We start from the raw sequence: 24,680 nt of genomic DNA, 5'->3' as shown, positions 1-24,680 counted from the left end.
TGCGATAATGTGGAGAGAAGTGTCGGAGTGGAGTGAAAATAGTAGAAGGACTTTTGTTAGCTCTAGGATTGGCGACAGCACACACAGACTGCAAACCAATGTTTTCAAGTTCCTGGCGAACGATGGCTTGTACGAGGGGAACTGAAAATGTGGTAGCATCAGGGCTACGCGAACAGAAAGCTGCGGGCGCCATCGCATCCAGTTCACGTCTAACGATTCACACCACGTCCTCTGATGGCGACGACGCATACTGCTGTGTGGGTTGATCTTCACACGTCGACGTTGCGGCAGTATTGGGAAGTCTGGCGAATGGTTGCAAGACGCGTCTGCTTTTGGCCTGCTCAAATTGTTGGCACTTTTTAATGATTGCGTCAACTGTAGCTCTTGCACATGAACAGATTAAACACGTCATCAGCAATGCCCTTAAGCACGTGCCTGACCTTCTCAGCTTCTGTCTTGTCGTGATCGGCTTTACGCCAAAGTGCCAGCAAGTGCTGGATGTTTCGAGAGATAGGACTCCGTGGGAAATTGGGCACGGGAGGCCAGTTCCTGCTTTGCGGCAATTTTATGGCCAGCTGGTTTGCCAAACAACTCTGTAAATTTCTCTTTGCATTGGTCCCAGCTGGTTAGCTCCTCTTCGTGGTTTTCGTACCACAGCTTTGCCGTGCCTCTTAGGTAGAACAATAGGTTAGCTAGCATAAGCATAGGGTAACATCTGTTGATTCCACTCATGCGTTCGTACATGGCCACCCACTCTTCAACGTCGGCGGCATCGGTCCCGTGGAAAGTTCCAGGATCCTTGGGTTGCACAACGACAACCGAAGTTGACAGCAACGTAGCTGGCGACGATGACGTTGGAGGCGGCAACGATGTTGATCCCGCGTGCTTATCGTCATTCATGGTGCGGACGGTGATGCGACGTCCACTGCGGAGCTCCGTTTCCAGCTGTGGTACCCTGCACCTCTCACCAATATGTTACGGGGATGTTGCGAGTAAATAAAAACTATATTTACAATATATATACAGGATGAGTCAGAACAGCTAAGATGGCTGACCACTAACAACAGGCAGCAGCCAGCGTCTACGATCATCTTCCTTTCTCTTCTCTCATCCTTCCATAACAATATCATTTATGTACAACAAGAAGATCAGTGAGGCCAGAATGGAACCCTGCAGTAGACCAGATAAAATGGGAATGGTGTCCATTACATGGTCATTATACTGTACATACTGGTAGTTGTGTGACAGATAATCTTTAATCCAACACAAGGGTGGACCATTCCTTAACAAACTTCTTCATTTATTAAGCAATTTGGGATGAGAAACGTGTCAGAAAGCATTCGAAAAGTCCATGAAGGTTACGTCAGTTTGTAGTTGGTTGTTAATGTCATCGATTACGAGAAAGCGTTTGATTCAGTCAAAACCTCAGTAGTCATGGAGGCATTACGGAATCGGGGTGTAGATGAGCCATATGTAAAAATACTGAAAGATATCTATAGCAGCTCCACAGCAGGGTGTCTACCAACCTGGAAAAACGGGAATTCTCAGGGAATTTGAATAGTCTGGAAATACTCGAGGAAAACTCGGGGAATTTGGGCTTTTATCAGTGAAAATTAGTTGTAATTTTATTAAAAGGGAGGGAAAGTTGTGTTAATGCTGACTCCAGTAACAGAGGAATTGCAACGAATCGTCGTTGACGCCGTGTCATCGGCACGAGGTATTGCCAGAATGGTTGAGGACCGATTTTTCGAACATGCCCGATAATTTGCACGGCTTTGCGGCACCACCACGTACTCGACATAGTCAATTTATATTGCCCTGACCGCAGGTCTGAAATGGGATTAATCCAAGCCACCACCGCCATCATTTTGATTATCTCCGCGCGTCGAACCGGCACTCGCGCGCAGATCCGCTGGCAGCCGTAGCCACCTCCGCGGCAACGTTAAGCCTAGCTGCTTATACGTTCGCTATTGAGCTTCTTGCCGTGCGGTGCTGTGTTTTTCAGCAAAAGAATTCGCCACTGTCAGCAATGGCACCGACTCCGCCTTTGTAATCCTAGCGATTGGCTTCGAAGCTCCTGAGCGCAACGCGTTGGGTAATGCCAGTCTCCGAAAGTTAGCTTTGCCTTAGTACAGCAGTGTTAAGCAGTGAAGGATAACAAGCGTGGGAAGGGGCAATTGTCACGAGACACAGTCATCATCATCATCAGCCTAGTTACGCCCACTGCAGGGCAAAGGCCTCTCCCATACTTCTCCAACTACCCTGGTCATGTACTCATTGTGGCCATGTTGTCCCTGCAAACGTCTTAATGTCATCCGCCCACCTAACTTTCTGCCGCCCCCTACTTTGCTTCCCTACCCTTGGAATCCAGTCCGTAACCCTTAATGACCATCGGTTATCTTCCCTCCTCATTACATGTCCGGCCCATGCCCATTTCTTTTTCTTGATTTCAACTAAGATGTCATTTACCCGCGTTTGTTCCCTCACCCAATCTGCTCTTTTCTTATCCCTTAACGTTACACCTATCATTCTTCTTCCCATAGCTCGTTGCGTCGTCCTCAATTTCAGCAGAACCCTTTTCGTGAGCCTCCAGGTTTCTGCCCCATACGCGAGTACTGGTAACACACAGCTGTTATACACTTTCCTCTTGACAGATAGTGGCAACCTGCTGTTCATGATTTGAGACTGCCTGCCAAACGCACCCCAGCCCATTCTTATTCTTCTGGTTATTTCAGTCTCATGATCCGGATCCGTGGTCAATACCTGCCCTAAGTAGATGTATTCCCTTACCACTTCCAGTGCCTCGCTACCTATCGTAAACTGCTGTTCTCTTCCGAGACTGTTAAGCATTACTTTAGTTTTCTGTAGATCAATTTTCAGACCCACCCTTCTGCTTTGCCTCTCCAGGTCAGTGAGCATGCATTGCAATTGGTCTCCTGAGTTACTAAGCAAGGCAATATCATCAGTGAATCGCAAGTTGCTAAGGTATTCTCCATCAACTTTTATCCCCAATTCTTCCCACTCCAGGTCTCTGAATACCTCCTGTAAACATGCTGTGAATAGCATTGGAGAGATCGTATCTCCCTGTCTGACGCCTTTCTTTATTGGGATTTTGTTCCTTTCTTTGTGGAGGACTACGGTGGCTGTGGAACCGCTATAGATATCTTCCAGTATCTTTACATATGGCTCATCTACACCCTGATTCCGTAGTGCTTTCATGACTGCTGAGGTTTCGACTGAATCAAATGCTTTTTCGTAATCAATGAAGGCTATATATAAGGGTTGGTTATATTCCGAACATTTGTCTATCGCCTGATTGATAGTGTGAATATGGTCTATTGTTGAGTAGCCTTTACGGAATCCTGCCTGGTCCTTTGGTTGACAGAAGTCGAAGGTATTCCTGATTCTATTTGCGATTACCTTAGTAAATACTTTGTAGGCAACGGACAGTAAGCTGATCGGTCTATAATTTTTCAAGTCTTTGGCATCCCCTTTCTTAAGGATTAGGATTATGTTAGCGTTCTTCCACGATTCCGGTATGTTCGAGGTCATGAGGCATTGTGTATATAGGTCAGCCAATCTTTCTAGGACAGTGTTCCCACCATCCTTCAACAAATCGGATGTCACCTGATCCTCCCCAGCTGGCTTCCCCCTTTGCATAGCTCCCAAGGTGTTTTTTACCTCTTCCGGCGTTACTTGTGGGATTTCAAGTTCCTCTAGACTATTCTCTCTCACCTTATCGTCATGGGTGTTACTGGTACTGTATAAATCTCTATAAAATTCTTCAGCCACTTGAACTATCTCATCCATATTAGTAACGATATTGCCGGCTTTGTCTCTTAATGCACACATCTGATTCTTCCCTATTCCTAGTTTCTTCTTCACTGCTTTTAGGCTTCCTCCGTTCCTGAGAGCCTGTTCAATTTTATCCATATTATAGTTCCTTATGTCCGCTGTCTTACGCTTGTTGATTAACTTAGAAAGTTCTGCCAGTTCTATTCTAGCTGTAGGGTTAGAGGCTTTCATACATTGGCGTTTCTCGATAAGATCTTTCGTCTCCTGCGATAGCTTACTGGTTTCCTGTTTAACGGCATTACCACCGACTTCTATTGCGCACTCCTTAATGATGCCCATAAGATTGTCATTCATTGCTTCAACACTATGGTCCTCTTTCTGGGTTAAAGCCGAATACCTGTTCTGTAGCTTGATCCGGAATTCCTCTAGTTTCCCTCTTACCGCTAACTCATTGATTGGCTTCTTATGTACCAGTTTCTTCCGTTCCCTCCTCAAGTCTAGGCTAATTCGAGTTCTTACCATCCTATGGTCACTGCAGCGCACCTTGCCGAGCACGTCTACATCTTGTATGATGCCAGGGTTCGCGCAGAGTATGAAGTCGATTTCATTTCTAGTCTCACCATTCGGGCTCCTCCACGTCCACTTTTGGCTAACCCGCTTGCGGAAAAAGGTATTCATTATCCGCATATTATTCTGTTCTGCAAACTCTACTAATAACTCTCCTCTGCTATTCCTAGAGCCTATGCCATATTCCCCCACTGACTTGTCTCCAGCCTGCTTCTTGCCTACCCTGGCATTGAAGTCGCCCATCAGTATAGTGTATATTGTTTTGACTTTACCCATCGCCGATTCCTCGTCTTCATAAAAGCTTTAGACTTCCTGGTCATCATGACTGGATGTAGGGGCGTAGACTTGTACTACCTTCAATTTGTACCTCTTATTAAGTTTCACAACAAGACCTGCTACCCTCTCGTTGATGCTATAGAATTCCTGTATGTTACCAGCTATATTCTTATTAATCAGGAATCCGACTACTAGTTCTCGTCTCTCCGCTAAGCCCCGGTAGCACAGTAAGTGCCCGCTTTTTAGCACTGTATATGCTTCTTTTGTCCTCCTAACCTCACTGAGCCCTATTATATCCCATTTACTACCCTCTAATTCCTCCAATAACACTGCTAGACTCGCCTCACTAGATAGCGTTCTAACATTAAACGTTGCCAGGTTCAGATTCCAATGGCGGCCTGTCCGGAGCCAGGCATTCTTAGCACCCTCTGCAGCGTCGCAGGTCTGACCGCCGCCGTGGTCAGTTGCTTCGCAGCTGCTGGGGACTGAGGGCCGGGGTTTGATTGTTGTATTCATATAGGAGGTTGTGGCCAAGTACTGCACCAGGGTGGCCAATCCTGCTCTGGTGAGAGAGTGCGTTACCGGTTCTGGTCACCGGGATCAGGCTGCACTCCAGGCCTGTTTGTGCAATTTTCTCAACACACGTTTTTTTTTTTTTTTTATTTTCCGGTGGAGAATTGTGCGGCACCGGGATTTGAATCACGGTCCTCTTGCACGGGAGGCGGATACTCTACCGTCCCCGCAGGAGTTAAATTAAAAATTTGAATTATGGGGTTTTATGTGACAAAAGCACTTTCTGATTATGAGGCACGCCGTAGTGGAGGACTCCGCAAATTTCGACCACCTGGGGTTCTTTAACGTGCACCTAATTCTAAGTACACGGGTGTTTTCGCATTTCGCCCCCATCGAAATGCGGCCGCCGTGGTCGGGGTCCGATCCCGCGACCTCGTGCTCAGCAATCTAACACCACAGCCACTGATTAACCACGGCGGGTCCCGCAGGAGTTGTACGCCTCATTTAACCTACAGTGGTGCCCTATTTGATCAGTCAAGGTGGACCAATCTGAGCTCGGTTATACCGCACGGATGGCACTCGGCTAGAGAACCTGGTATTTATGACCTGCACATGTGTGGCCATGTATAATTGAGGATATATATCAATTTTTTTTTAGGAGGGTTCCCGTACAGTGATAACATAAAGGAAAAGACATTAAAAAAAAAAAAGAAAGAAAGGGGGGGGGGGGGAAGGAACATAACAGGTGATTTGAACTCGTGACCCTTGGATGTTGCCCGGAAAGATAGCTCATTCGGTTGATTCGTCATTCCCCAGGTTATTTTCAAGCGCCATAGCTCCTGCTCCGAGCCTCATACTTACGTGGAAAGGGACTGATGTTGTCCGCGATAGTCGATTTTTGCTGATTCCGAGTGGTTGGAAGGCATACTTTCTTGGAAAAATGGCCGCCCGAGGAGAAGAGCAAACTGGAGCGGCTTTAGAGACTAGGAAAAGCTTGATCACCTGCACGGCGAGCGCGTGATCGAATGTGCGCGCTGTTGCTTTGTCTCTGCGTGTAGTAGTTAAGAGAGCCAGTTTAAGGGAGGAGAAGAAGGAAGGAAAGGAAAGTCTCTGAAGCAAAATTGCAGCACCGTGGTTTTAAAGTGCACCCGTGGTAGAGAAACGGAAGGCGATATAAGCGTACGTGGCCATGATACGCACACGACAAACTGCCTTAAAATATTTAGACTTGAGGGAAAGCTTCGTTAACAAACTATAACACGGCAATCAGCACTCGAATACGACGAGAGAAATTATTGAGACGTGGAAAATTCCCTTGAAATAAATATGGTTTGCGAGACAAATGCTTGTAAGTATTGAAGCTCTTAAAAGATGAGGGGGAATATACGCTCACCGAGAGGGCATCGTCCGCACGAGACCACCACCAGGCACCTTACTGATACATGGAGGGCTCTGCAGCTGGAACAAAGCCTCCCTTCTCCGCCGGCCAAGAGGAGAAAATGCACTTCCTGATCGCTCAACGTTGCGCGGACATAGTATAACTCTAGCGTCTAGGAAAAGCTAGAGACAGTATGTATTCCTTAATTACAAACGCGTGCACCCCCGTCTGCTGTCACAGTACGAGCGCCGATGTGCCTAATAAGTGTACTGGCAGGCCTTAAGAGCTTTTTCGGACGTGCCTGTGGCAATTTTCGCCCTTAAGGGCAGTTAAAAACATGCATTCATTTTTTTCGGGCTGCCCGATTTTTAGGATGTTTTTGCGGCCCCTAGGGAGTCCGAAAAATCGGACATTGACTGTACAACTGACCAAGAGGATGCTTCAAATGATCCAAGGGGTGAACGTGTGGCAGGGGATGGATGAGAACAGAAAGGACCGACGCAATGAGGAATTAACAGGAAAGGAAGCGTGCCGCCACCTCTTTGAAGGAGCTTGAGCTCAAAAAATGAAGTACTGGCTTATGCCGAGATGCAGATGTCCCTCTTACAAACCAAAATAAACTCTTTAAAGCAGTGAAACCCAACGCTTATATGTTTTGTACGGGCTGACAGTATGTCAAGACAATTGAGGTTGACTTTCCAGCTGCTGAGAGAGAATCTTAGTTGTGACAATGTTCAGGCCTCATACCGATGAGCTTGCTATCAGTTCAGCACAATGCGTTGGCGGGCTAGTTGGTGCGAATCCATGAATACTTTGTTTAGCGCAAAACGACAGAGACAAGAAAGACGACAGGACAAGGCGCCTTGTCCTGTCGTCTTTCTTGTCTCTGTCGTTTTGCGCTAAACAAAGTATTCATTGCTATCAGTTGATAGAAATAGCTCATATTCAAAAATATTTACTTATGTATGCATCTTCTCTTCATTCGTATTTCAAAAAGTTCGACTCAATTTGGAATTGGTTTTACCATTTTTTTCGCTGTGCCCTCTGTTTTCTTTTTATATAATATAGATATTACTCCTTAGTATTCAAACTGGATTAAGTCATTTTTTTTTGTTTCAACATGCTTACTAGAGAGTGACAGCATCGAGCAACATGGTGTCAGTCTGTCTTGACATAAAACAAAGTTCTGGTTCATTCAGGGAATTTTGCAAAGGTGTTCAGGAAAAACCTGGAAAACTCAGGGAATTTGGAAATGTCAACTTGGTAGACACCCTGCACAGCTACCGTAGTCCTCCATAAAGAAAGCAACAAAATCCCAATAAAGAAAGGCGTCAGGCAGGGAGATACGATCTCTCCAATGCTATTCACAGCGTGTTTACAGGAGGTATTCAGAGATGTGGATTGGGAAGAATTGGGGATAAGAGGTAATGGAGAATACCTTAGTAACTTGTGATTTGCTGATGATATTGCCTTGCTTAGTAACTCAGGGGACCAACTGCAATGCATACTCACTGACCTGGAGAGGCAAAGCAGAAGGATGGGTCTAAAAATTAATCTGAAGAAAGCTAAAGTAATGTTTAACAGTCTTGGAAGAGAACAGCAGTTTACGATAGGTAGCAAGGCACTGGAAGTAGTAAGGGAATACATCTACTTAGGACAGGTAGTGACCGCGGATCCAGATCTTAAGACTGAAATAATCGGAAGAATAAGAATGGGCTGAGGTGCGTTTGGCAGGCATTCTCAGATCATGAACAGCAGGTTGCCAGTATCCCTCAAGAGAAAAGTGTATAACAGCTGTGTCTTACCGGTACTCACGTACGGGGCAGAAACCTGGAGGCTTACGAAAAGGCTTCTACTTAAATTGAGGACGACGAAATGAGCTATGGAAAGAAGAATGATAGGTGTAACGTTAAGGGATAAGAAAAGAGCAGATTGGATGAGGGAACAAACGCGAGTTAACGACATCTTAGTTGAAATCAAGAAAAAGAAATGGGCATGGGCAGCACATGTAATGAGGAGGGAAGATAACTGATGGTCATTAAGGGTTACGGACTGGATTTCAAGGGAAGGGAAGTGTAGCAGGGGGCACAGAAAGTTAGGTGGGCGGATGAGATTAAGAAGTTTGCAGGGACAACATGGCCACAATTAGTACATGACCGGGGTAGTTGGAGAGGTATGGGAGAGGCCTTTGCCCTGCAGTGGGCGTAACCAGGCTGATGATGATGATGATGATGATGATGATGATGTCATCAGAAAAGTCGTGTAGTGTTTCCACTATTGGGTAACAGTCGATAGGCCACTAGGAAAAGTATGCTGATTTGGGTGTAGTATATTGTTGGATTCAACGAATTCTGTTGTGTAGTTGGCTTGTGCGACCATCTATGACTATTAATGCAATTTCTGTGAGACCACACACGTCAGCGAACTTACCGCTCCTTCTTTCCTTCCCTCCTCTCTCTCTCCCTGTTATCTTTGTTTCCCCCTTTCCCATTCCCCAGTTTTAGGGTAGCCAACCGGAAGTTATTCTGGTTAACCTCCCTGCCTTTTACTTATCTCTTTCTCTCCCTCCTCCTCCCTGTTATGTAGTTTAGGATATTGTGCTAGAATTTTCTACAAGAGGTGCATATAAGTGAGATCGGCCTATGGTTAGTAGGGGAAGAAGTATCACCTGATTTGTGTACAATAATAACTTTGCCACTTTCCACTCAGCAGGAAGGCGACCCATGTGAAGCGATTTTAAATATAAGGTGAATAAATTTACGTATGGGTTCAGCATACTGCTTTAACAATGCGCTTGGGATATTATCTGGAGTGTTACTTTTTTTTTTTTTGTCGACGTTCACTAAAAGGGATAGTATGCCAGCCTGTGATGTGATAGGGGTCTGCCAAGATGTGCCTCACCTACCTGATATGGATGAGGAACATTGCTGAAGGCCATTATCAGCAGTGAAAGCATTGAAATAGAGCAGCCCCCTGTTTTCTTCCCGTGGTGCGTGTGGATGCTTGTTTACTCTGTTCTACACTTATGATGAGCCATTTCAATAAAGCTGCGCAGAGAGTTGCTCAGGAACTGTCTTTTGGTCTGCTCTTCAGGCCAAAAATCAGCAATGAAATTTGTGACCCAATCTTGAGCAAGCCTTTCTAGCTCTTCTGAGCTGCTTTATTTTGCATTTCATTAGAATTATTTCACGAGAGATCCGTAGGTTGTGAATTTTCAGTTTTTTACGCAGTGCCTAACAATATTTCTAAACCAGAGATGTTGGGAAAATAATGAGCAAGATATATGTCATAATGGCAGCGTTGTCTGCTCTGTTTAAATACAAGCACGTTTTGTTGTGCCTTTCGTATGAACTGGATGCGGATATTGCAAGTAATACAAAACTATCTTGCGGTCAGACAAGCCTTCCAGTGTTTCAACGTTGAATAGACTTTTTCAAAAATGATCACTGAAAAGGAAAGTGTACAATCAGTGCATTTTACCGATGCTGACATATGGGGCAGACACTTGGAGACTGACAAAGAAGCTTGAGAACAAGTTAAAGACCACGCAAAGAGCAATGGAACGAAGAATGCTAGGCATAACATTAAAAGACAGAGAGCGGTTTGGATCAGAGAGGAAACGGGTATAGCCGATATTCTAATTGACATTAACAGAAAAAAATGGCACTGGGCAGGTCATGTAATGCGCAGGTTAGATAACCATTGGACCATCAGGGCTACAGAATGGGTACCAAGAGAAGGGAAGCGCATAGAGTTTCGAAACTCAATGGCGGCGGCGGGTGCTGCCGCCGCTGCTGCTGCTGCTGCTGCTGCTGCTGCTGCTGCTGATAAAAACTAGATCCAGGAGCAACGTTGAAGAGCCTTAAATGCGAGTTGGAACTGTAACGGCTTGCGAGAGATTAAAAGTGAACGTAATATCTGTAATAATATTGGTAGTTGCCATCCCCGGATTGAGCGAATCTCAGTTTAGCTCAGGCAAGTTGAAGTCTCCTGCTATGAGTTGCTCGCGGTGCATATAGTAGTGAAATATTCAAAAAACGATATCTCAGAATCAGGTGGTTGGTAGGCAGCTCTAGTGTCGTAAGTCTTTCACTTGCACCATGTTGCTTCAACATTCGAAGCTATAGGCATGAGGGCATAAGCTATGCCGTGCTTAAAAATTGGAGCTACACCCTAACCCCTTGGTTTCCTGTTCTTGTGTACAATCGCATACCCCAGGCAGCACAACTTCCTAGTCTCAAATGCCAGGGTGCAGCCATGTTTCAGTGACTGCTACAATGCCCGACTGATAAGCCATGATAACAGCTTCAGGGTCATGCATTTTATTCACAACACTGCGACAATTCACAGTCAAAATTGTCGGTGTTGACAGTTTCGAGTAGTATGTTCTTGCGCCGTTTTCAACCTCTATGATGTCTTCTGTAAAAGGACTTGCTGTCTGGCTATTTGGTGTTTGCTTACCGACATAATGTAGCACAAAGGCACAATTACAAAGAAGAGACACAGAACACGTCCCAGGCGCCGATAAGAACTTTATTTCAAAGGCAGAGAAGAAGAGTATATACAGTCGAACCCGCTTACAACAATATTCAAGTGCCACGAAAATTCTGTTGTTATAAGCGATAATTGTTATAAGCAGATTGCATGAAAAAATCAAAATAGGGGGATGGCAGAGCTGTTGTGAGAAAACTGTAATGGTGGGGAGGCCAGTGCCCCTCCTCACCACATTCCTCCATCCGGCTGCCGATTGTTTTCACTCGTTTAACTGCTTCCTGGGCGCTCCAATCCCGTGTAAGAAGACACGGCTGTTGGCGTTAAAGAATGGCACTGCTATAACAACTGCAAAGAGGGGTCACGGGCGGCAAGCGATATGTGAGCTCCGCCGAGGCATCGCTTTGGTGGCCCCAAAAGGGGCCTTTTAAGAACTGCGAGAAGGTTGCCACGGCAGCCTGTGAGATTGAGAAATCCAGAAGAAACTCTGGGGCAAGATTGCCGCAAGCATCTCACCACGCACGTACTTCTCACTGGCTTGCACAAGAAAACCCTATGTCCATCAGCCTTGCATGCTTTACGCGAAGCTTGCCGACATCCTTCTCCAAAGCGTCCAGGTGCTCCACATAGTGCAGCGGAAGGTTCCTCACAAAAACGAAACACTGGATGGACTGAATCATCTGCTGGGCCTTGTTGTTGCAGGACAATGTTGAGGCAGCCTGCCCTACCGCACCATCGCTGCCGTCATCATCATTGCTATCCGATACAAGCACATTTGCGACGATTGCCTCATCGTTTAGAAGCACTTAGTTTCCAAATCTAGAGACCTTTTCATAGATCAAAAAGAAAGGGGTGCGTGGCGCGCCTTTCCTCCTCCCTGGCTTGTGCGATCTGGTGCGGTGCTGCTTGAAAGTATGGCTGTCACGTGCTGCGGAACAATTTGGAGATGTTTTAGCTCGTACTTTGTGAAATTTAGGCAATGTCCGTTCATACAAGGTCATCGAGGAACCAGTGTGTAGCCTTTCGGCGCATCGGTAACTCCAATATGAGGGAATATCTCTTGGGGGCGCAAACATGTGATGAGCATCATCAGCCGCGGTGTGTGTATGTGTTGCGAAATATTGTAGGTATATCGCTTTTAATTCAAAGAAGAGAACCGGCATTTGTGTATTGCCAGGAAATGGAAAATCTGCTCAATATCTGATTGCTTGGCGTTTCAACTAAAACATTAAAGCTCATGCTCGTATATGGCCAACCTAAGGCAACCCCGAAACATTTAAGCTCTAGGTGCTATCAAGTATTTGTGATATGCCGGCAACATTTTCACGCATTTCAAGTCTATTAGACTTGAAATCACTGATATGTCTACGCTAGCCATCTGTACGCGGCCAATGGTGCTCGTCAACTCAGCGGTCACTGCGGTTGGTGAACCAGCATGATACATACCATATTTCTTCGAATCTAGGCCGATAGTCCTTTTCAAATAATCGTACCATATTTACTCGGTTCTAACGCGCCCTTTATTGTAACGCACACATAAAGGTGATGAACGAAACCTTAACTAGGCTGGGCTTCAGAGGCAGCAATTGAAGTGGAAGGCAAGGCACCAAGGCAACCAGAAAGGACCTAATAAAGAAATGACAAAGAATGAGAGTGTCCAACTCAAAAGATAAGATAGAATTCACGGAACTGTCAAAACTGATCAACAAGGCGAAAATAAGTGCTGTTTGAAATTATAATGTCGGAAAGACTGAAGAAGCCGTAAAAAATGGACGCAGCCTGAAATCAGCGAGAAGGAAACTTGGCATAGAACAAACCAAGGTGTATGCACTGAAAGATAAGCAGGGCAATATCATCGGCAATCTTGAAGGTATAGTAAACGCAGTGGAAGAATTCAATACTGACCTGTACAATACCCAGAGGAGCCACAATACCTCTATTCGAAGCAGTAATGAACAGGTTGCAGAGACTCCTGCTATAGCTAGCGATGTGATCAGAAGGGCCTTGGAAGACATGAAACGGGGAAAAGCGGCAGCAGAGGATGGAATAACAGTTAATTTAATCAAAGATAGATGAGACATAATGCTTGAAAAACTGGCAGCTCTCTATGCGAATGTTTATTGACTTCAAGGGTCCCAGAAAACTGGAAGAATGCATCTGTTAATGAATGAATCTGTTCCAAATAGGCCGACTCGCAGTTATGCTTCATTATACTAATCCACAAAAAGGGAGACATTCAAGAATTGAAAAATTATAGGCCCATTTGCCAACTCCCAATATTATATAAAATATTCACCAGGATAGCTTGCAATATAATAAGGGCAACGCTTTAGTCAACCAAGGGAACAGGCTGGCTTCAGGAAGGGATACTCTAAAATGGATTAGATCCATGTCATTAATCAGGTAACCAAGAAATCCACAGAGTACAATCAGCCTCTCTATATGGCTTTCATGGATTACAAAAAGGCATTTGATTCAGTAGAAATACCAGCAGTCATAGAGGCGTTACGTAATCAAGGATTACAGGCCGCTTACTTAAAGGAACACTAAAGGCAAATACTAAGTCGACGTGGACTGTTTAAATGCCATTCCAGAAACCTTGTAATGCTTGTTTAGTGCCAAGAAGAGACTTAGTTCACGAGAAAATTGTATCTGAAGGGTCCGAATACCTCTTTCGAAATTCAAATCTCCTGCCACCCAACCGGGAGAGTGGTGATGTTGCATACGCCATTACTGCCCTTTTGCTGCTGTCGGTGAGTAAAACGGCGCCCGACAGACGGCGGCACCGAGCCAAGGCAGAGCGGTGGATTCGCCGCTGCAGCTGCTTTTTGGTCAAGTGGCGTAGACCGTACAGGCATTCCGCAACATCACATGTAACTTGAATTCTCTGCTACTTGCAGTTTGGGCGTGTTTCGCGAGCCAGCAAAACCAGTGCAGCACTATGTGATCATAAAAGTATTGAAACGCGAAAGCGTGGGTGACACAGAGTCAAGTGAAAACAAAATCTTTCGATCGCCAGCGTTGTTGTCAACGGGAATTTCAATGAGTTCTCTTTTCTGAGCATAAAATGGAACTCGACAAGTAGCATTTTATTTCATGTTATAATACAATACGAGGATGTTTTTTGCAGCGATTAGTTGAGTACTAGTGACAGAATTTAACTGAGGAGTGCTTTCGTCATCGTGCAAGTGCTTGAATGTCCCGAGAGAGTCTCTAATCATGTCCTGCATTTAGCTCTGTTCGCTATAATATTGACGCCTTAGAGATTCTCGAGCACTAATCTATCACTTTAGCTTGACTTTGTATTTGCCTTTAGTGTCCCTTTAAAAATCTTGGAAAATATCTAAAGATTCCACAGCTACCTTAATTTTACACAAGTAGGAAGATGCCTATAAAGAAAGGGGCCATACAAGGAGACACAATCTCTCCAATGCTATTCACTGCATGTTTGGAAGTAGTAGTCAAGCTATTAGCAGAAGCTTGATGTTGGCAAGTTGGTTTAACATACTTGAAGAAAAGAAAAGAGCTCTACAAAGACGCAGACTAAAAGAACATGTATGACGGACAGGCGCTAACTTCCAACCAAATGTTTATTTGAAGAAACAGGATTTATATAGATAGAAACAAGAATGTTACCACCGGGACTTCACGACCTCTCTATCGCATCAGAAAAGCAATCTCTTTTTCGGTAAGTGCCACTGATAGGCAGCTAATGCACGTGTCCTCAGCCTTTGCAATGTAGAAAGCTTCAAATATCTCTTTCTAGTCTATCTCTAGAATGTGCCAGAAACCTGGTGTCACGAAGATATGGATGGCATTTTTGACGTTTACAATGTTCAGCCAGATGGCCCTCCCGCATTGTTCTTTACAGCCCAATTGTGCTCATGCGCCGTTGTAACACCGTCCGGTTTGACCGATATAAACCTGGTTGCAGCTTAGGGGTATCTCATATACGACATTTCTAGTGAATTCCATGATAAGCTTCTGCAAAAGATCAGACAGGTAAGGGAGGGCATTAACAATGAAAAGCCAGTTGATAGGAAGAGATTACAAGTGATTCCATATTGGCACTAGGTTTCCCACAACCTCAAGAAGGTTGCGCAAAGGCACAATGTTAATGTTCTCTTCAGCGCACCGTGTAAATTGGTCAAGATATGCCCTATGCTGACAAAGGCAGAACCCGAACCATGTTCTAAGAAACATGCAGCACAGTACACGGCCATTATCATTGAAAAGGAAGGTGTACAATCAGTGCATTCTACCAGTCCTAACATATGGGGCCGAAACTTGGAGGTTGACAAAGAAACTCGAGAACAAGTTAAGGACCGCGCAAACAGCGATGGAATGAAGAATGCTAGGCATAATGTTAAGAGACAGAAGGAGAGCGGTTTGGATCAGAGAGCAAATGGGTATAGCCCATATTCTAATTGACATTAACAGAAAAACGTGGAGCTGGGCAGGACATGTAATGCGCTGGTTAGATAACCTGTGGACAATAGGGTTACAGAATGGGTGCAAAGAGAAGGAAAGCACAGTTGAGGATGGCAGAAGACTAGGTGGGGCGATGAAATGAGGAAATTCACGGGCTCTAATTGGAATCGGTTGGCACAGGACAGGGGTAATTGGAGATCACAGGGAGAGGCCTTCGTCCTGCAGTGGACATAAAATAGGATGATGATGATGATGAAAATCTTGGAGCATGTGTGCTTTCTATTCCACCCCCGGCGAAATGTGACTGCTCGGTCGGGATTCGCGACCTCTAGCATTTCGCGACCTCTAGCAATGCCATAGCCACAAAGCTACCGCGGCGGGCACAGAAGTGTTGATTTGACGGTCGACCGCTTTCGTATTGTCACCTGGGCCCTACAGTGTGCTTTACTTAACCCTTTGAAGGTCGATTTTTTTCGCGATTTTTTTCACCATTTGCGACCGCCTAGGGTCGATTTCTTTTATTGCAGATTACAATTCTTAGGGACTTATTTCGAAAAAAATGTACCGCAATTTTTCTAGTGACCGTAAGGTGAGAAAAAAATATTTTGTGTTGGTATATATGTACTCTTCATTCATGAATAATAACAATAAAAAAGGAAATAAACTTATGAGGATTATAAATTTGATGCATTTTTATACACATAGTTCAAGGCTTTAAAAATGCACACACGAGAGTATTTTGCAAGACTCATGTTCCTGCTCTTACACTAATATGTACATCCATAGCGTAATCGAACTGCGTAGGTGCGCGCACTCAAGAAATATGTGTGGTTCTGTGCCCGTCAAAAAAGCGCAACATGTGACAAACTTCCGCTAATCTTAATCTCATCGCCAACCAGAGGCAATTAGTTTTTGCGAGTGTCAAAAAAAAAAAAAGAGCAACGGAAATGCATGCATGGCGGCATCCTTCCTATGCGCACCTCTGTGAGCACTAAACAAGCGAGAAAGAGGCGGTCGCCCTTTGAGCGATTAGTAATGAGTTAGCCACCAGTTTTGCAAGCGCATGAGACCGACACCGCCCGCGGAACAAAACCTGAACCGCCGCCCGCCCACGCACCAATGTGCCGGCATGGGAGCAAACTAGTTCGAAAACAAAGAGAGGGAGGCGCTCGAAAAAAAAATGCCATGTATTCCCACATAGTGGCAGCACATGACAGAAAAGAAAAAGTTTGGATATTGGCGCGCTTTTTAAACGTACAGACGGCGCCATAAATATACGGCATCGACCATTTTGGGACTTGTTTGTGGCGCTGCATATTTACGTCATTGACCCTCAAAGGGTTAATGCGGCTCTGCTTCTGCACACCCTGCGTAATTCATCCGCTTGACATATTTGCATTGTGTTTATTTTTCAGAAATAGCAGGAATGTGTATACCGTACCTTGAACTTTAAGCATATCCGGTTTTCCCACAACCGCTGTCGTGTAGTAGTAGGGATTCCTTGCATTCTCACGTCACTCCCCTTGTATGGCGACTGCCTCTTCTCATCCCTCCTTTCTACAGTTCTATCTACGTCCCCTCTGGACCTGTGCGTTAGTAGAAAGGGAACCGGCGGCCATTTCTGCAATGCTTTTGAGGGTGGTAACTGATAATTACAGCTGTCAAGAGGCTAATCTGACGACGCCTAGGGAACTGCACTCGGCATTGTGCACACTCAACGCGGTGGGGTCCAAACGAGTTTCTCGCATTGTCTTTCCTCTCTGACTCACTCCTGTCATGTATATACATGCTCTGAACCCCCCCCACCCCGACACAGTGTGCAAGACAGCAGGAGCAGCATTGGGAAAGTTGAAGGAAGAGGCAAAGAAAGCTTCGCTTTAAATGAAACCTGTCAGGAATGCAATTCGAATGATGGACCTCCTAATCATGAGCGCAGTGCTTTGAATGCTACACCACGAAACCACGAGCTGAGAGAGAGAGAGCTTATTCCAAAATATCTATCCATGGTCACGTAGTGCAGCTCGGCTAGGAACAAACGAGCAAAGCACGTCCTCCTCTGCAGTGCCTAGGTGCAGTCTCCAGGTTTTGTTCTCGCGACTCGCGCATGCACACAAGGGCGTATCTCTCACATGTCTACGTCCTTGACAAAATGGAAGATGTGGCATGCTCGCAATCGTTGAGAAGATGAGAGTCTGTTGTGCCCTTCTTGAAAGCAGTTCTGTGTATGTTTTTATGTGTGCGCGCCCCCTTTTGCCCCGAAGAGATAGCTTGTCAGGTTGTGCATGTATTCAAATGCCTTATATGCTTGAGGCCAAATATGAGGATCTTATGAGGCCAAAATATAATGTGCAGGCGCCCTGCCCGGCCAGAGGGGGGCAAGCGGTCGTACACAGAGGCCGAGCTTCAGGCAGCCCTGCGTGACATCCAGAGTGGCAAACTGGGCACACGCCGCGCTGCTGTCATCTACGGTATTCCCCGCTCCACTCTGCGCAACAAGGTCTACAAGCTGGCCCTGGAGCGACGCAATGGTGCAGCTGCAGCCGCCAGCAGCAGCAGCAGCCCCCCCCCTGACTCACTGCGCCAGCTGCTGTGTACCCCAGCCAAGCAGCCTCTGGAGCACAGCCCAGCCCTGGGGCCCCTCTTTGCCCAGGTCAGTTGACACTACTGGATCAGCAGTGAGAGGCATTACGTATTTCTCCTTTTTTTGCTAAACAATGTTTGAGAACTCTACCTAATGCATTCATCCAAACATAATGTCTGCTTTGCAAATTCATAAGCCAGGAAGGAACAGCACTTTAACGGGAGCCATATTGATTATGTTCACTGTCCAGTTTGCTGCAGACTGCAAAGGACAGTTCTGGGGCCATGGTGATGGCAAGAGCACCTACCGCATTTACGTGTGTAAGGCCCGCCGTCATGTAAAGCTTGCACCCCCACATTGGGGCACAAAAATTTTGAAAAAAGGTATGCATGCCTGCATGCTGGTCAATTTCTCCAAGCCACTACTAGACGGCACTTGTCCTGGCAACATTGCCATTATCGTCACCATATACTGCCCTTGGCACCAAACCGCAACTTATGTTACTGACTCCGACAAAGTGGCGCTGGTGAGGCCTAGCCAGCGGGTGTGGTGGGTGGCAAGCCGTTACAGAAAGTTCTCCTTTAAAGTATTTATACCAGTAGACCACATCAGCAATCAGGCATGAGATCACGTGCACAGGCTGGACTGACGGTCACGTGCTTGAAGCAGAGTTTGGGTCTGGTGGGGATTAGCTGGCCGCAACTGCTAATGCCTTCCAAGTTCGTGTGTATATTTCTTTACATTGAAGTTTGTTATGTTGAGATTTAACTGTGTTTTTTAATTTATTCATACTGTAAGCCATCTGAGGCTCATACAAGAGGTGGGTACAGATACAGGAAGTTGGTACAAGTAAAGTATCAGTACATTGCAAAAAACGAGTACAATTTATAAAGAAACAGAGGGAAAGTAAATCCAAAAATGCAGACAGGTCATACAGTAATAATTATGGAAATCAAGTACACTATGAACCCAATATTATTGATCAAGCTACGATTCAAGAAATATTTCAACTTTGCAGACAAATGCATCAGCATTAGAGGAATTCGCGATAGTATTTGGCAGACTGTTCCATCATTCTGTTGCGATAAACGGTGGAATACACTTGTCTTGGTTGTTTCTGCCAGAATGCCAGTACGGTGGCTTCAGGTAGTCTTGTCAATTTTTATGCTTCCTTGATAAAGTAAAAAAATAAGCTTCATTGCAGTGATAGCCTGCTGAGGGGACAAAACCACTTAAAGCAGTTACACTGACATGACGTGAGTACTTACTGTATATAAACCTGAGTGCTTTATTTTGTACTTTTTCTAGCATTTCAATAAGATAGGCTTGGCTGGGATCCCAAATGACACTTGCATATTCAAGAACAGGCCTTACTAAAGATTTGTAAGCTATTTTACCTGTGGTGGTGCCATACTTAATTTCCGGTGCGGAACTCCTAATTGTTTGAATTGCCTTGATGCATGTAGTTTCATGTGGTCGGCACATTTTAGATTCTGTGTAATGTGACACCCGAATATTTTGGTTGTGGCGCTTGTGTTAATTGGTAATAAAGTAAGAGAGGCACTTATTTTCTGGTTACCTTGAGGCACTTTGTCTTTTTGACATTTATTGCTATGTCCTAAGCCAAGCACCAGTTAGCAATTTTTTGTAATGAGAAATTGGACCTTTCCTGGTCCTTCACGCTGCACACAGTGATGTAGATAACGGTTATCAGCGAATAACCTCAGTCCCTGTATCTATCTCTACATGAACAAATATTGACACGTGTACTTGTTTATCTTTCTCGGGTAACCGCTTTTTCACTGGCTAACAAGGGTAAACGTTACCGTTCAGCGCAGGACGTGCCTGCATGTATCGAAAGTTTCTGTAATGATATTGATGGTTGTATCTGTTGTCACCAAACCTTGTGTAATCGGGTTGTATGCGAGACGTGAATTGTGTAGTACTTTCTGGAAGACACGCGGGCACCAGCAATTACCATATTTACTTGATTAGACCTAACGCACACGCATTTTCTGTGACCACGAAAAGGGGGGGGGGAACGCCCTCAATTGTAATGCGCACCCATTTGCTGTGACCTAGAAAAAGAAAAGTCCTTTACAGTACCGTGCACCTCATTATTTCATACAGAAATACAACTTTCTCTCATTTGGAATAACAAAGATTTACTCCCAATGCACTAAAGGTGCGATAAATAAGGTCGCAGTTTCGCCCGAAAGGCAAAGCATTGATTGCAATAGCAAATAGTAGACAGCAATATGAAAAGTAAGGATAGTACTTTTATTGGCCGTATAAACTTTTTAACATTCACTTAGTAACTAAATTAACAAGCATGGGGTCACGCGTGCACAAGCAAGCATGAATATGTCTTACTCAATGACCGTGAAAATTTTATCAGAATGCTGGAGTGAGAAAGTGCGGTAGCAGGAGCTAGTGAATTGACCTTCATGTGGCCTCTCACTTCAACGTAAACTAAACAACGAGAACACAGCGCGGTGCGCATACTTGCATAGACTGTCTCCATCACAGATCACTTTCAAGATAGAGGACGCACGGCCATGCCTACGCAGCAGCTGCTGGAGTAGAACACCTCTCCTGTTTCCGCCAGTCCCGCACGCAAGTTTTGGTACTCCAAATGCCCGTGATGCGGCCCGATTTTTGCCCATCTCCCCTCATGTGATCACTTGCCTTTTAATTGCTGCACCATGAACACTCGGCATGTCTTCGCAGTCTGCACTTCCATGCTGATAGAGCAAATGCAGAAAACGGGAAGACGGATGGTGGACTAACCTAAACACACATACTGCAGCACATAGAGGAAGCTAGGGCAGCTAAGCATGAAGTGCATGCAAGGCAGCCCTTTTGAAGTGCCGATGGCAATATAGTAACACAGGTTTAGGGTAGTACTCGATTCTAACGCACACTTTTTTTCCAATAAAAACAGGTCCAAAAATTGCGTGCGCGTTAGAATCGAGTGAATACAGTATTCTGGAACGTTTCATGACTCGTGTATACAGTAAAAGCTCATTAATTCACTACTCGTTAATTCGAAATTTCGGATAATTCGAATTAGTTGCCGCGGTCCGTCCCACAATGCATTGAAAGCAATATGTAACACATCCCGCTAATTCGCACTGAAATTCGCACCGCCACCGATAATTCGAACTCCGCATCATCGTGGATGGGGAGAGTGCTAGTGCGCGGGAGCACGCAGGCGTCGCCGCGCGGGTCGCGCAGCTTTGCTTTTTCGATCAGCGGCAAGGACGATAACACCCTCGCCGCGCGCCATGTTCTTTGCGTACGAGCGTGCGAGGGTGAGCCGGCGAACGCGGCTCAATCTCGCGTGCGCGAGAGGGGAAGGTGGGGCGGAGCGCGCCCTCTCTTGTCGCGCGCGAGGCAGCGGGGTGAGGCGAGGGAGGGACCGGGGGACGATCTTCGGCAGCTGAGGCGGCTGCTGCTTACGGCGCGGCCATGCGGCCGCCGCATCTTGAAAGCGATCTGCGACGTGGCAAAAGTGCGCGCCCGCGTGGGCCTCGTCTTCAAAGCGATCTGCGATGTTTGCAGAGTGCGCGTATTGCCGGTAGCTTCATATGCGATGTGCTTTCTACGTTTCGTTCGCGTTAAAGCGAGGGCTGTACGAACGTCAATTCGCTCGCTGCTACTGCTGCGTGCCCTCACTCCAGAGTTTTTCAGCGAGTTTCCGCGGTCATCGAGCGAGATGCGTTCATGCTCACCTGTGCGCGCGTGACGCAGTGCTTGTTAATTTAGTTAGTAAGCAAATGCTTACAAGTTTATACGGCCGATAAAACTATTATCCTTACTTCGTATAGCTATCTACTAATTTTCTATCGCAATCGATGCTTCGCTTTTCGCGCGAGACGGAGACTTTTTTTTTCTCCGCCCCAGTCAGTGCGACAAACGCGCGGATGGAGCAAGAGCCATCTTGACGTCGGGCGCGTCGGACTGCGCTGGCCGCGTCTGGTTACGTTGGCTGCGCCAGAGCTTCGAAGTATAGACGTTGTTCACGCCAACGTGACGTAGCGTGTGCGCGCGTGCTCACGCCACGTCAGTCTATATACGCGCCTTAACCGAGCAATTTTTTTCTCTGACTTTCATTAGTTCGAATTTTGTATAATTCGAATTTTCATAGCATCCCCGCGGAATTCGAATTAACGAGCTTTTACTGTAAAAGGCGACGCATAGAGAAAGAAATTCTACAAGAGGGGACACTCAACGAAAACTGGCAACAGGAAATACGTCGTGCTAGTATTAATGTCAACCGTTTACTACCGCAAGCATTGGAAAAAAAAATAATGTGAAATGAAGTGAACATTGTTTTATTGTTTTATTCTTTCCTGGCAAAACTAAAAATATCTGCGTACAAATTAAGTTATACTTTGCAGCTTACTTTTCTTGCATTACCTAGTGTTACGTTGTCATACGCTCCTGTAATGCCTACAAAGGCCACATATAATGGTCTGCTTTCTACTCTTGATATTCCAATACACTGAGTAAGAACAAATAAGTTATCGTCCAAACACCTACCTATTCTGAAGCCATTCTGAAGTTCTCCCAAAATGCCATTATTCTCTGCCCACACTTTCAGCTTTAATTTGATTGCCTGCATTGCTAGCCTATATTTACCGATGTAATGGTCAATGGTCTATACGAGTGAATTCTGTCTTCCTCCCCCTTACCTTTACAAATTAAATTAATTCTACTTTGTTGCCAATTGTCTGGTATTCGTCTATCTTTTGAAGTTTTTTCCACTGCTTTCAGCAGAGCTTCCTTCCTTTTTGGTCCTAGTTCATTAATCAGCCTAACGGGAACCTCGTCTAGCCCTGTGACTGTGCGCTTAGGAATTTTCTCTTACGCTTTCTTCCAGTTGAAATTTGTCAGCACCAGCTCCTTTTCCCGCTTGGGTCTCTTTCATGCTCTTTTTTTCTTCAAGTACAACCTCAGCATTGCCTTGGAAAGATTTGGCTGTTATTTTTCGGATGTAATTTATTGCTGCTTCTCCTTCCAGTCTGTTTTCATCTTCGTCTAGGATATGTTGTTGTGTTGTTGACTTCCTGCATAATAATTTTATGTGGTTCCAAAATATTCTAGCTGCGGCCTTCTTTTTCTCATGTATTTCTGACAACCAACGTTCACTTTCACCTTTTAGTTTTGCTTGCACCAGTATTTGAACCAGAGACATTTTCTCCTGGTAATTTCCCATTTACTGGCTACTTCATCCTGCGGAAACTGCGCCTTCTTTGCCTGCCTGTGCTCTTGGGATGCTTTCTGTCATTCGGCGATCGCTTCTTGTATCTCCCTGTTCCACCAGCTTTTCGGTGTCTTTTTTCCTTTCCAACGAACATGTTGTTTCTCTTTCCATATTTCTGTCGTTATTACACTTAGAAGCTCACTATATTCCCACACTTTATTTGGCAATTCGCCAAGTTCTTCCTTGGCTCTAGTGACTATATTTGTTATTTTTTCAGCATTCAAATTTGGAGTGTCCATTTTGCACTCCTCGCTCTCTTTCCCAACTATATATCTTATTTTCAACATGATGCGTTTATGGTCACTCCCTATGCTGCTATAGCCTTCCTCATCAATGACCATTTCTCTCAACTTCAAACGTCTCATATTAAGAGAGCTATGGACAAGTTCAAGTTACCCACCTCCATAGCCACGCATTTTGTCCTTAACTTGTTTGCCGAGTGATTGGGGATAAGCTCCGCCTTCACTGGCTCTGCCTCATGATGGCATGTCGTGTCCTCTACTTCCGGTTGTCTGGGAGCAAGCACACGAAGCCTCTCCAAACTCTCCGCCAGCTACTCGGCAGTCTACCCCAAGCGAGAGCTATCAAAGCAGCGTGCGTTGCGAGCATTCTGTCGCAGCGCCGAACGTGTCTGGTATTCCGGTAACCGCAGGCGAGCTGGGCGTTTCGACGGATGGCTGGAGGCATAAACTCAAGCTGATGAAGGAACTTTAGCGAAGACGTACGTGAGCGGCCTGATTTGTCTGCACGGTCTAGCCACCTGCTTGCGCAGAGCTTAACCAGCCAAACAAAGCACTAATATTGCTCTAACCAAGTGCAAAACATTTTAACATTTACAAAAACAATGTGTTAACCGTTACACTCCTGCGAAAAGTTTACACCAACAGCAAAGAATACATTTCATTACTGCTATTGTGTGTGGTTGAGCTCTGCCCCATCAAGTGCCTGCACCATGCAGACCATTCACATGTGCGCTTCTGCTCATCCCGTGAAACAACACGGTCAAATGGCCAGGCCCCTTTGCGCTTGCGTTTACCCTAATACCGTACTCTCGAAACACTTTTGCGTCAATAATCTTCTGGTGTAAAGTGACGGCTGCAAACGCGCAAACCTTGGCGCCGATCGAATTGTGGCAGTCCGATGCGCTGCAGCCAGTCCGCTCCTCTGTTGCGTTGCAGAGGGACACGATGTTGCAGATTGACACATTGCCGGTCGCTATGTTTGCAGTCCACAACGCAACAAAGTCGAATCATAGTGCTCACAAAAAGACTGAGACCGACTCTGACCGCGGAGCTCTCACCAAAATGTAGCACGTAACAAAAGCAGACGACGCTTGCTGTGTGCCGGAAGTGCTTATTAAGTGTAGTGAGAAATTGTTC

General features: G+C 45.5%; 1 protein-coding gene across 2 annotated transcripts in view; it reads left to right on the top strand.

Moving 5' to 3' along the window:
- LOC126546087 (mblk-1-related factor 1-like) overlaps positions 1-24,680 on the top strand; it is a 157,886-nt gene that overhangs the window by 84,267 nt on the left and 48,939 nt on the right. For both annotated transcript variants that reach the window (XM_050194173.3, XM_050194171.3), the window contains exon 6: positions 17,804-18,101. In XM_050194173.3, coding sequence (XP_050050130.1) covers positions 17,804-18,101 — 298 coding nt within the window. The remainder of the gene's footprint in view (positions 1-17,803; positions 18,102-24,680) is intronic.

The sequence above is a fragment of the Dermacentor andersoni genome, chromosome 1 (genome assembly GCF_023375885.2).
Source record: "Dermacentor andersoni chromosome 1, qqDerAnde1_hic_scaffold, whole genome shotgun sequence".
In the NCBI taxonomy this organism is placed as follows: Eukaryota; Metazoa; Arthropoda; class Arachnida; order Ixodida; family Ixodidae; genus Dermacentor; species Dermacentor andersoni.
This window is presented reverse-complemented; position numbering and strand designations above follow the sequence as displayed.